A 13,812-nucleotide genomic window follows, 5' to 3' on the forward strand; every position below is an offset into this window, starting at 1 on the left:
CGGCCACAAAACATTTCTGGAGCTTCGCAGCAAAACAGAGTTGCAGCATTCTCCTAAAATAAAAACATATAATGGCTCCATACAGCTCGTTCTGCATGATCCAAGTCTCCTGAAACCCCGGGATCCCAAACTGGTCTGAAAAGAGGTTATTTACACCCTTGACGCGCAATCGAGCTCGTGCACATACTACTGTGCATACAATGTGGGCGCTAAGGCTTTTAGCTGAGCAGCTACAGTGACGATTTCATCTTAAAAAGGGTATAAATAATGTATTTTCACACGACACACAAGCTGTATGGAGCCATTTTATTTGTTTTGCCATTCTTTTTCAAACTTTAAAACAAGCCCCTATCTTTTTCAGTTGTTTTGAAGAATGCTGCAACTCTTTTTTTTTGCTCTGAAGCTCCAGAAATGGACTTCACCCCCCCCCCCCCCCCCCCCTTCCATCGACGTGAGGATGAGTAGATAATGACTGGGGTTTTCATTTTTGGGTGAACTGTTCCTTTAAGATATCGGCTTTACCCAGCTACAATCAGAAATAGTCTTTGACATCTCATCGTGCAGCGTCAGAGGGAGCTTTCCTGAGAATTATCAGCCTTCAAACAGTAATCTCACTCTACAATGGCCAGTGTTGCTCTGTAGTCTAGCATGACACCGTGACTTCAGTGCAATGCATGACCTTTGGCTTGTATCCGCGGCTCCGGTTGCTGTTTGTGTATTTCCACTTCAAGCGAAGCTGAATGCGCTCCAGAGACAGAAGCACTAAAAAGGCTCTGATGTTATTTTTGTGTTGTGTCAGTCGCTCTGCAATTTTGTGCTCCGCTCTGCGCGGCAGTGTCATTACTGTGCATGAAACTGTCACACACGAATAATTTTTTTGCAGAATGGATGAAAAGAAAGCGAAACGAACAAAGACACAAAGCGGCGCAGGGTATAAGACCAGGTTTTAATGGCAATACACAGCAAAAACTTTCATCACTTCAAACATGTCATTCAGTGCTTCACTGTGTCTGTGAGCTTGTCTAAGTGGTGCTATAAGTTTTTGTGTTGCGCAACAACAACAACAATATGGGTTCAATAGCGACAGGAAGACTTATGTGTGAGGAGACGTTGAGGAGGCTGGTGTTTCTTGAAAGAAAAATATAATTTTCTATTTGTTTTGTCCCTCGAGCAGCATCCATTTCAGACTGACGTTCGCTATAATCATCAGGTTCTCATATTATGACATTAAGGCAAAAATACTTCACTAGATCATGTTTTGCTTTTGCATTTTTGTAAACAAAACAACATTTGTATCGTAAGTCTCTTGAGTTTTCCACTGCGGTAATGTTTTGCTTTTTCTGTCCTTCATTAAAGACATAATAGCACATGGAATTCACAAAAGTTAAACTCATGGCAGTTGCTGTTGGAGAACAACCTTGGCTACATCAACAATCGAAAACAACAAGTGCATTATACTGCTCAGCGGATCAAATCAGACCACATCTGATTCACACACGACAAGAGAAAATGTCCACATGACGAGGGAAAAGTAATAACAGACCACTTACAAAACATCTCTGGTAATATATTGTGCTTTAAGGTTGGACTGATCACAATGTTCTTGTAGAAATGGGATATAAATTGACTACGCTTCTATTACTTAACACGTCTTTGACACAATGCATGAAAACATCTCCAGTATTTGTGTAATTACTTTCACCTTGAATTGACTGATCCGAAGTCCCGCCACCTTAGCTGCTGTTGCCAGGTCAGACAAGCTTGACAATACGAAGCATCAGCGCCGCAGCGTTTATTTCATAGTTTCAGGAAGCCGACAGCAAGGACTGCAGTATGCACAATCAAAGGATATACTGACGATGTTGTGTTTTATACAAAGCAAAACGACACAAATTGAGGCCATTCCGGTCTTAACGAAAACAAGAGGAGCCTTGATTTTTGTGGCTAACGATAATTCACGTTATCTTAATCTTGTCTATTATCTAGAAATAGTCAGCAGCCAACTTATTTTTCCTTTCCAAATCTGTTTAACGTTACCACAGAAATAAACAGGAAGCACACCTTGCTGTAACATTAGCTAACTGTTACTCGTTTGCTAAATTGTTTTGCTAACATTAGCTAACCTAAGCCACCCGTTAAGATAGTTTTCAAGAGTCACGCAATATATCTTCAGGGAGCCGACAGCAAGGACTGCAGAACACGGCAAAACGACATAAAATGAGGCAAAGTTATTCCGGTCATAATGAAAACAAGAGAAGCCTTGGTTTTTTTCTGGCTAACATAAATTATTCACGTTTTCTTAAAAATAAAGTCAACAGCCAGCCAGTCCTTTCCAAGACTTTTTAACGTTACCACAGAAATAAGGACTGGCTGACTTCTCATGATGGCTCGTTAGCTAACTGTCGTTTTGCTAACATTAGCTAACCTAAGATCTGTCTGTGAAGATCGTGGCATCAATATAATGTGTCTTTTACATCATAATGTTACCTTAACCTTAACAAACGTAGGTATCTTTGGCGATGGTGTTGTTTAGCTGATAGTGATGCTACCACGCAGCCTAATCCATTTTCTATATTGCACAAAATTTTGTCTTTGGTTTTTGGAAACACAACACCTTTCCTCATGGTCGAGGTATCGAGTGATGCTTTCACAGGTCCCCAAGTTACATCTTTTAACTCTCTTAACTTGTTTTTGGGAAAGTTGACGGAGGGTTATCAGGGTACCCAGCTTACTCAAATGTTATCGGAGCTCAGAGTGAAAATGGGCGGGACTTAGGAAGGGTCAATTGGACTTAAAAATACTCCTAAATTGTACCCAATATATTATTCATTAGATAAAAAAATTAACACAGTGATACACAACTTCAACCGGACTTGTGTTTTCATTTTTTTTTTACTTGTTGGCTTCTTTTGGAATCAAGAAAAGGCACTTAACTCGAGAGCAGATCAGAATGAACTTTTGTGGCGTAATCACAAACGGTGCAAGACCGCAAGCAGTCCGATGAGGAAGAGGGCACTGGGATTCTGCAGCACTATCGAGAGCGAGACAACTCCACTCAGAAAGACGACGGGTGGCATCAGATTCCTGCTGACGTTGTGCTCAGACTGGAGCTCGGAAACCTCCGACGTTGTGTTTGGTGGATTCTCTAATAATGTGTCAGGGGAAGTCTGGGGAGCATCTTTCTCCTCTTCGCATGCCGAGACAGACTGAAGAGCAGAGTTTTGGCTCACCTCAGTGACACCTGTACTCACTGAGGGGTTCTCTGTGAGTTCAGGTAATGGAGGAGCTTCACCTTCTTCCTCCTGACTCTCTACCACAGGAGACAAGAGTGCAGGTGGATTGTCTTCGTGATGTGCTGCAGATGTGGTGGAACCTTCTGATAATCCTTCAGGTTTACTCAATCCCAGTGCAACGTCTAGCTCAGACCCCTGAGTCTCCGAGTCGGCAGGCAGTTCAAGACAAGGACGACTGGCTGGGCTGTCGGTCGATTCGTCCTCTCCTGTTGCTGGCTGCATATTCGTCTCTGCGGTTGTAGGATGCATGATTGAGCCCTCTGAGGGAGGCATTTCCTCTCCGCCAGCCTGAGGGCTGTCTGATGTCGGCCTTAACTCTTGTAGCGGGGAAGGAGTTGAAGCAGGCAGCAGTGCAGAGGGACTTGTGTCTATGGCCTGCTCTGACGTTTGGTTGCCTAATTCACAGTGGAGTCTGGGTAAAGGCTGTGACTTATTTGGCTGGACTGATTCGCTGGCACAGAGTACAAAGGATGAATTAGTTTGCAGTGTGGTTTCGGATGACATACAAGGGAATCGTTCACCTGGGGATACAGTGTGAGAGGACAGTGTGCCATCAACAGATGGGAGCTCTTGGTTGGGTGGGACAGAGGGGCCAGATGGGTGAACTGCAATCTGTTAAAGTAAAAACAGTGAGACAACAGTGACAGCTAGGAGGGTATAAAGACAGAGGAGAAGATTTGTATTCCTCATTAACATTGCACACAGAGAGAGGAAAAGCATTTTACTGCATACTAATGCTTTTCTGAGGAACTCATGCTGACATTGTAATTGCGAGGAAGTGCTAACAGGAACAGTTTGATGGGATTGATGTCTTCTTTCAAAATTATTGGCAAAAAAAAAAGTACCGTTCTGATGTTTTGACTGCCCTTGTCATGAGTATAAAGAGAAACGTTCAAAGATACTTACATACAGCACAAGGGCGTCCAAGGGAGAAGAAAATTAGATGAATGTTATTTTTCCCTAATTATTTTATCCTCAAGCTTACCCAATGTACATATTGATCACATATTTTCTTTTGAACGCCAGGAACTGGAACTAATGAAAGCCCCGAGAAGAACCTGATTTTCATTTTCCCTTGATTTTTTATTTAAAAAGAGAAAAAAAGCGCTAATAATCAAGAAAAAAGATCTCTGCCTGCTGCGAGGCCGCTGTGACAAACATCCAAGGTCTAATCGAGATGAAATCGGATGAATATGAAACAAAACGAGAGTAACAAAAACGGCACCCAGAAGAACAAGTGCAAGAGCAAGGCACAGGAAAACACAGATAACAGACGGGCTGAGGCAGAGCATGTATTAATGTACAGATGGTGAATATGTCATTCTCATGTTCCCAGGTGAAAATCCAGCTGTGACCCGGTATCCTTTTACGAGGGCGGAACAAAAGAATTACAACAACGCTGATTAAAACATAACGTTGTATGCTGCGATTTTTGTTATTGGAACTCTTCGCTTCATAAACTCACGCCAAATATTTCCCAAGTTTGAGGTTTGTCTCTCGAGAGCACTTTGTTTAAATCTCAGAGAAAAATCTATTAAGACAGCACCGCAAAACGAGCAAAACACAAAAGGGAAACCGAACTTTTGTGCACAACTGAATGTTCAGCGAGCGAGCTATTCAAACCTGGCAATTAAACTGACAACATTTAATTTGAAAATGATCACACAGAACTTTTTCACCAATAATAAAGTTTGACTGTTTTAATCCCTGAATACCCCTGAATTAGATTCTCAGCATACACTGGATGGTGTTTGGTGAATAGAAAACATTTGGAGCTGATGTTCATACAGTAGTTGACTGGTTCACTGTTAATTTTAATGCTCGACCAAAGGGAAACAGCATGCATGTGAATACTGATGTGAATACTGGATGAGTTCATGCCTCACAGATACATCTGTGGTATCAGGAAGACGTTAATACAAAATCACATGTTATTATGTTATTCAGTCTGGGCTGTCTGAGGTAGTTTATCAGTTTTAAGATGAACACCTATAACTTCCCTTTCTTCTGAAACATACATTTCTTCTAGTCTGATGTGTTTTATGTATGGAACTGTTTCAAAATGTAACTTTATCTGACCAAAATACAAAAGTAAGCCCGATGGTATTCTTGGTTTTAAGTTTCTCCAAAAAGTAGAGACTGATACCACTCTCATGGCATTACATTGGAGAGGGTTATTTTAGCTTAGCATAAAGACAGGAAGAGACTCCAGTAAGTCATCGGCAAGAAATACTCTCTAAAAATGTTGATTTCTGTATAGATTAAAACAAATTATTAACTTCAGAGATGTTATTAGGTGTCTAATTCATGCTCCAAACAATAAGGGGGCAGCATATCACCAGAGTAACTGCTAACTGCTGCTAACTGTAGCGGCTGTTAGCTTGTTCTCGAAGTTAACCGTGCATTGACAGTGTTGCTGTTTACACTGTAAGCACTGGAGCTTTTTAAGCGGACAAGCCGTGGCTAGCTGGTTAGCATGCTAACTTCAGTAGATAACTTTACAACACAATAAGATTTTAGGACGTCAAAATTGCTACTTTTTCACATTCTGTTGATGATTTTTTGTTAATGTTTAAATGTTTTCAACTAAAACTCCCCATTTTTTAGCTTTGGACTAAGTTTTGGCTCACTGTGACATCACCCATTGTGTTTGGTATTATGTGTGCAGCCATCTTGGCTTTTTGGAGCCATATTTGGGCTTGAGGTTGGAGCTACGTCTCTATTCTAATTGGATCTTGACTGACAACACGAGGAAATGCCATGGTAACAACTTGACACTCGCAAGGTAGCCACCTTGGGTAAAGCATACCCTGTTTTATCCATAATTTACAATAAATGCTTTGAACTTAGCTGGTTCTCCTGCTTTGCTTCATATTTTACAGACAGATATGAAATCAAGAGAGTGATCGACAACGAACCACGGAGACAAATTCAGAGGGTGCAATAACATGGACAGCATGCATCATGATATGAGCACAACGTGAAGCTGACGAGGACAGTAACATACAGTTCTCGTGCTACAGCAGTGAGAAGCGAGACGTTACCTAAGTTGTTGCTGAAGCTTCAATGAGCTGTGAACAATATAAACAACCAAGCCAATGATGATGTACTTTAAAAGTTGGAAGGAAATGTTTGTTACGTTTTATTAGACACATAAGGGGATAAAGCACTGAGCCTGCTTACCTGTTAAATCAGAATGTGTCAACAAATGCATGCAAATCGAGATAGTTTGAACATAATACAACAACTTGTTTGCTCAGTGTGTGTTTTTTGTTGGCAAGTAAGATAATGTGAGGGACTATTTTGAATTCATAAAGAAAATAACCCAAATTACTCCTCTGTTATTCAACAATTTATTCCATTGAAAGCTGTTACCATCTTTCTCATAATTCTTATTTTAGCCTTACCTCGATGTCAATCTTCGGCTGCATGATGACCGGGCAGACAGCTGTAGGCCTGACGAGTCCTGACACGGACGTCCCCGCTTCCTCTGCTGATGTGAAATAGATAATTATGCTGTGAGAGCCGGATTATTCTGAATAGAAGAAAAGTTTTTTTTATCTACTGTATTTAAAGGGGGACTCCATTGACGGAAACACTGAGTAAAGACTACTTTGCTTCAGATCATTTCTTTCTAAAGTTTTGGGAAAAAACTTCTGGCCCCTCGTCTCTAAACGTTGTGTGTGGAGTCTTTCATTATAAATTAAATAACATACTTTTACAGTCTTATACTTCATCGCCCTAACTCCATGGAAGTTCAATACTTGATCTGATCCATTCTACATCTAATGTTGTGTCACTTAATATAATAATCCATTATATTAATGTTTAATTATCTATATCGTCTTTTTCTCAGATAGTGATTTGCTATGTCACTACTGACAACAGTATTCACACTGTACCTTCTTCCTTTTCCTGGTCATCGTCTGAATCAAAATCATCATTCATACTGAAAGGAGAAAAAGAACATTTGGGTTATAAGACAATATAAAAACAAAGAACACAACTTAATGTCTACATGACTTTACACACACATCTAGTGACAACAAAACACTCAGGCCTGGTAATTATTAGTCTATAGACAGTGTATAGAGTGGTCTATACACTGGGCTGATGCAGTGGATGATACGTTTGAAATGAAAAAGATTCAGATTAATAACTTTGCAGCTGAGGATGGACATCAAGACAACAAAATGTCCGGATGAAAATGGCCTTAATGGCAGCATCTGAATCATCTGACCGATGCAGCAGCCATGTATGAAAAGAAAGGAATTAAGGCACATTCAAAAGTCTGTCATACAGCATCATCAACACCTGTTCTGGATAATTAGGCTTAATATTTGCTGATGCCGTCCAGCTGTTAATGTGCTGAATTAGCCATTTTAATTTAACGTGGCTAAGTATCTATCTGTACTGTACGTCTTATTTTGGATATCTGTTTCTGATCTGCTAAGTCGCCGAGTCTTTTAAAGCCAGGAGCCTCAGTGATGACCCATCTCATTAGACTGCTCATTAAAATAGAGTGTGAGGTGGGAAATTACTGAGTGCGATATTGTTGAATGATGGTAAGGGTCACTGAACAGTGCAAGGATAATAATAAAAGCCAGTAGAGGTTATATTTCTACACTGAAGTTGATGAATCAAATTTTGATGTCAGTAATTGGTGGAATTTCATGTGCGGTCACATCAGATCTTAAATGTAAATTAATTGATAACCTGCAGCCGTGATTTGTTTTAAAATCACCTGCAAAATAAAGCAGCAGAGAGGTTTTTTCTTGAAGAAGTTACTTGTGTCGAAAGAGGGTTAAGGAGGGGGTGCAACATTGCCGAGAGAGGCAGCGGCTGCCAAATGAAATACAGGTCAACAAGTGTGATAAGCATGTGACAGGAGCTGCACAAATAGAGTGGGGATAGCCTGGCAAGCTGTTCATACTCCTCGTGCTTTTTATTCCACTTAAGACTTTGATATCAGCTGCGCAGGTTTAAGATCTGATAGAGATCTGAAGAAGATCTTTGCATTATACATGTCTGGTGATGTGAAGTCATAAATCACTAAGCTGTTACGCTGTTAACTTTTTAACAAGTTTTCAAGCGCATGAGAGTAACGGCGTACTCAACGATAATTACAAAAGGAAGAGATATAAAGAGACAAGGTGACATAACGTTGCTCTGGCCCAAGACTCTCAGGCACGTCTTGTCCAAACTGAGGAGATGTGGCTCTGTTTGACCCATGTCACATTTCAAAACTCTGGGTATTTCAAGCATGGCGTCTACTACAGTGGACAGATATTTGGAAGCCATTTGAACCATTCGAGCTGGAGTCCCAACCACCAAGTCTCTCATGACCGCTGATCTGTCGGTTGGTTGGTTTGTCAGCAGGATTACACAAAAAACCACTGAACGGATTCCCACAGGCACATCAGCAATCAGGCATATATTTAGGTGGCTGGAGTACAAAAAGGGACTGTTAGGTCTTGACTGAGGTGTGCGCTCTACCGCCATTCTAGTTCTCCTTGTATCTCTTTGTCATTTTGAGTTTGCCTCCATATTTTTTTAGCAGAACATTATACCCAGAAAGCAAAAGTGTTGCGGCCCAGATCTGGCCCACACCAGATGCTTTGTCCGGCCCACATACCGTGTGGACTGATGGCACCTGTGCGGTCCGCTCCACAAGCAGGCCATAGCTTGGCCAGATATTCTGTTCATGCTCTATCTATCTATCTATCTATCTATCTATCTATCTATCTATCTATGACTGTCTATCTGTCTGTCTTGCTAGCTTGCTATGTAAGCCAAGAACCTAATGAACCAGAACTGACCCAGATCTGGGCCGCAGTTCATTCTATTCTGGTGGTCTGGATCTGGCTCTAACCTTCTGGATATCAAATGTTACATACATGATACTTCATGTAATATTTGTGAGGTTGCAGTGACCTTGACCTCTGACCACCAACTTCTAATCGATTGATCCTTATCTATCCATGAGTCATAGTGAACATTTGTACCAAATTTGCAGAAATCCCATCGAGGCTTTCTTGAGAATGAGACGACTAGAGGTCACAGTGACCTTGACCTCTGACCTTTGGCCACCAAATTAAAATCAGTTCATCCTCGAGTCATAGTCAACATTTCTCCCTCAAGGTGTTCTTGAGACACTGAATTCACGAGAATGGGACGGACAGACAGACAACCTGAAAAACATAACGCCTCCGGCCACGGCTGTCGTCGATGCAGCAGCATAACAACCAGACAGGTCAATACAAAAATCAACTAAATAGGGTGTTAGAAAGAATATGTTTTTGTTCTTTGTCTGACTGAAAATACATCTTTCCACTCCAGTGGACGTTCTGCACCATATTCTGCCTATTTAGATTCCACCTTTTTGTGTGTTTTATTTATAATCATGATATATTTACGCTTGAATAGTTTAAATAAAGAGCAATATTATATAGTTTTCAGATTTCTTTTCATCTAAACATAGGCCCATTTTATCTAAATATAGGTTCAATAGGCAGAATGTATCCTTTGGCGCAGAGTGGATGGATGTATTTTCAGTCACAGAGAAAAGATGTACAAAAAAAATATTAGTGAAATCCGGATGAAAGTGTTTCTTGTGTCTGATTCGGTTAAAAACAAACATTAGGAAAATGTTACTTTGTGAATTAATAATTCATGCGTGAAAGAGCCGGACTGACTCAGCAGTGAGTTGATGAAAAAAGATCACAACTGAGGAGAAACTCGAGATATCGAACCAGAAAACCAGCTCTGTAGCTGCTCTGTTTTCTGTTTTCACTATCAGCTCCATCACATTGTGTGTTATCTATGTTTAACTAAGGTGGACACACTTCAGTTAAATATAAACTAAACCAGCAGCAGGCTTCCTTCGAACCTGCTGTTGTTAACATACAGTAAGTGATACATTCTGGTGTCGACACTAGATTTGTTGTTAATGTGTTAAAAACCAATTATCAGTGAACTTCAAAGCACCTAATGAAGCTTTAATGGTTGCTATGTGGGGGTGCCGGCACAGTTTCAGCTCCCCAAACTCCTCCTTTTCAATCAGTGACTCATCCATCCCTGACAGCCCATCTGGTCCCGTCCTACTTCCAAACAGCTACCGCAGAGAAGACCTACATGACAACTATCAGTTTATATCTAGTTTGCTCCCTTAATGGGTCCTCATAAGCTTGGAGGATCTTCCCCGCTGTCGTCTGTCTCTGAGAGGTTTCATCACACACTATCAAGGCATTTAGAGGTTCCTCTCAGGGATTAGTTGACTTTAATGAAGTAAAGAAGGGGGATTTTTGTGTGCCCATTCTCCGACAACACAAGGGAGGGAGGCCGATCTTCTCCAGTGACATTGCTCCGCTCCCCGTCGACTCTGATAGAAAAGGTCAGAAGTAAATTTAATGCAGGGAAACGCCTGGCCTGAAAACGACACCTGCCCTTTGCCTATTTTGATCGCCGACACACACCACCAGATGATTGCCATTCTGAAGGGGGTGTGTACTCCTTGTAACTCGTTTTACCTCTCACACGAGCCATGAACCAACTTTATGAACATTTAACTTTGATTCTCGTTCTTGCTCTCTCAAACTGTGCAGCTGTGGCTATTAACAACCTGCTTTACCTCAGATTTAAGCTCTTTTTATGCTGAATGCATCCAGGCAGAACCAGTGAATAAATCTGAATGCCCATGGCACAAAACCCCAAGGGAATTAGGAGGCAACTGGAGCTCTGCAGCTGCTGCACAACCCCAATATCTGCCACTTTTATTACTTCTGTGCAAAGTTCGACTATGTGTTCATTCTCTGGGTCTGAAAGTTGTCTTATTCAGATATGATTGTGTCTTTGAGGATCTTAATTAAACCTTTAATCAGATGCTTGGACACCTTGCAGACTGAGATTTTACAAACAATAACGGTCGATGAGCAGATCAATCTGGGGAGGTCAGAGGTCAAAGGGATCTCAAGCAGACAGTGGACAAAACAGTGTATCCCCGGTCTGTGACAGGATATTTACCTGTAATCTTTTGGAGGTTTCAGGATACCTTTCATTTGCTGCACGTCGACGTTTGTAAGAGCTGAATCGTCTTCGTAGGACAGGAGCAGAGTGACCACATAATTCATAGAGGAGTTATTAGCCCAGTAATCACCATCAGAGGTTTCGTAGCGAACCACAAACTCAATGCGAGAGCCGTGTGTGATGTAAGGTGGTGCAAAAGTGAGCTTGAAGGTGAACTGATCAGTGGCCCCATCATGGGACCCCTGGACGTACTCTGCTGGGTGATCATAGTAAGTAGCCCAGCTGTCCATGGTGGACCTGATGTAAACTGCTTTGTGGAAGGAGATGTTCAGGACTCGCACTACCCCAGTGAAGGCAAGTGGCTCATTCTCAACTGGAGACATCTCCTCAACCTCCAGTTTATTGGCGTGCACAGCCTGCAGCAGGGCTCCTTCTGAGGGCGCATGAAACTCTGGGTGCACTTGATAGGTCGGCTCTCGCTCCGGCTTTCGATACTTCGCTTCCTCTTCCTCCCACCTGGCGCTCTCCTCTTCATCGTCCGAATCAAAGGCAACGAATTCCTTCACGTCCACCAGATCCCCACCTGTGGTGTCGGCGAATGACACCCTCTTGGCGGCGGACAGCGCCAAGTGGATCCGCATGTATTCAGCCGTCTCATCGTAGATGGACGCGCCTCGCTTTCGAGGCACCGGGGAGCATCTCGGGATGATGTGGACGCTCTCGGTGTCATCGTCTTCATCATCATCATCGTCGTCATCATCACCATTACGATCCTCGTCGTCCATCGGGGATCTACCTTCAGCCTCCCCGGTCGACTTGCGCGTTTTAATCGTGGTGAAAAGGCCCTCCGCACTGGGTATGCTTAAAAAAGACATGTTTGCAGATGTGCACACTCATGGAAGCTGCACGCTGAGCAGTGTACATATGGCGTCTCCAATAATAATAATAAACAAAAAAAACACACACACTACCAAACACTCATGGTTTGCGCCGCGGTGGCCAGTTGTAGATCCAGCGCTGTCCCCGCGTTACGCACAGCCTCTCCGGTCAATGTGTGGCGTTAAATGTCACCCATGGAAAACGTGTCTCCGCTGCCAGCCCTTGTGATCGTGTATCCTCTGGTTTACATGACTTTATGCATCGCAGTTTGGCTGCTGTCGCGGAAGGAGCAGCCTCTAATTATAGCGCTGACCTACCGGACTCTCCATGCCCCAAATGTGTCTTTTAAGTTGGTATCATCCTGCGACCCCCCCTGGTTCCGTTTGGTTCGGGCTGGCTAAACGCCCACTACTGGAAATGGGATATTAAAGTAACAGCCATCATATCGGCCACTGCCAGTCATACGATGAATAAAGTCAATTAGCAGTATATAAAATGTATTTCATCAGCATGGTTGAAAGCAAAAAAAGCTAAATTATTAACATACAGGTCATTAATTTAATTGCTGCTGTATGTAGATTACATTTCTTACAACAAACTAATATCCCTGCTGCAGCTGCAGGGCTACTCTATGATATATCAGGCTAATCAGTTTAGTTTTCAGTTTAATGTTGCCCTTGTAACAGAGCCGGCCCAAGGCTTTACAAGGCCCTACGCAGAATTTGATTTGGGGGGCCCCCTGCCCCTAGCTAATTACACCACCCACCTCAGCACCGCCAATATTAACCATATACTGTCAATACTAAATGGCAGTTACATTTAGCAGCTCCTCCCTCAGTAGCACACATATGTCTCGCAGACGTCAGCCCGACGAACTGAAGTTACTTTGGAAAGGCATAGTGTGGGGAGCGCCTGCTAATTGGAGAGGATGTTGTCCACATGTCGGCATTTGGTCGACATCTTGCTAACTTCCTCCCAATTAGCAAATGCTCCCATTACTATGTCTCTCCAGCATAACTCCCGCTGACCTTTGCAAGGTGTATGTGTGCTACTGGGGTCAGGCGATATAATATAATATAATATGCCCTGTGATGAACTGGCGACTTATCCAGGGTGTACCGTGGCGTCACCCAATGTCAACTGAGATCGGCTCCAGCCCCCATGTGACATGGATAACACAATATAATATAATATAATATAATATAATATAATGTAATATTATATAATATAATATAATATAATATAATATAATATAATATAATATAATATAAACTTAATTTCAATGGCACCTTTCAAAACCAAAGTTACAAGGTGCTTCACAGAATATAGCACCATACTGTACAAGAACGACATATTAAACAAATAAAATGCAATAAAATCAGATGCTTATACTATTATACTACTATACTATATTGCTGCAATACTGGTGCAAAGAGCAGTAAATAACAGTAAAATGCTGCCCCTTGTTTGTTCTGAATCTGCAAAGTAACTAGTAACTAAATTTATCAAATAAATGTAGCAGAGATGAAGTATAAAGTAGCAGAAAATAGAAATACTCAAGTAAAGTACCTCAAAATTGTACTTAAGAACAGTACTTGAGTAAACTGACCTTTTT

General features: G+C 41.8%; 1 protein-coding gene across 2 annotated transcripts; it reads right to left on the reverse strand.

Annotated features, from left to right (window-relative positions):
- Nucleotides 1-927: 927 nt before the first annotated feature.
- LOC140999985 (protein phosphatase 1 regulatory subunit 3A-like) lies at nucleotides 928-12,426 on the reverse strand. Of its 2 annotated transcripts, XM_073470590.1 has the most exons (5): nucleotides 11,316-12,426; nucleotides 7,196-7,242; nucleotides 6,701-6,786; nucleotides 6,338-6,364; nucleotides 928-3,905 (listed from the first exon to the last, which is right to left on the reverse strand). In XM_073470590.1, exons 1-4 carry the CDS (start codon nucleotides 12,191-12,193, stop codon nucleotides 6,338-6,340), a joined length of 1,038 nt encoding a protein of 345 aa, XP_073326691.1. In that variant the 5' UTR covers nucleotides 12,194-12,426; the 3' UTR covers nucleotides 928-3,905. The 2 variants fall into 2 exon arrangements, with proteins under 2 accessions (XP_073326691.1, XP_073326690.1); XM_073470589.1 differs by lacking the exon at nucleotides 6,338-6,364 and having other exon boundaries at nucleotides 11,316-12,423.
- Nucleotides 12,427-13,812: the final 1,386 nt, after the last annotated feature.

The sequence above is a fragment of the Pagrus major genome, chromosome 7 (genome assembly GCF_040436345.1).
Source record: "Pagrus major chromosome 7, Pma_NU_1.0".
Lineage (NCBI taxonomy): Eukaryota > Metazoa > Chordata > Actinopteri > Spariformes > Sparidae > Pagrus > Pagrus major.

Bases quoted from the DNA above. Each gene is read 5' to 3' on its own strand.
- LOC140999985 (XM_073470589.1), bottom strand. From the start codon at position 12,193: ATGTCTTTTTTAAGCATACCCAGTGCGGAGGGCCTTTTCACCACGATT. The intron at 6,787-7,195 runs GTACAGTGTGAA...ATTTCACATCAG, and splicing joins TGACCAGGAAAAGGAAGAAG to CAGAGGAAGCGGGGACGTCC. The intron at 3,906-6,700 runs GTAAGGCTAAAA...TTACTTTAACAG, and splicing joins AGCCGAAGATTGACATCGAG to ATTGCAGTTCACCCATCTGG.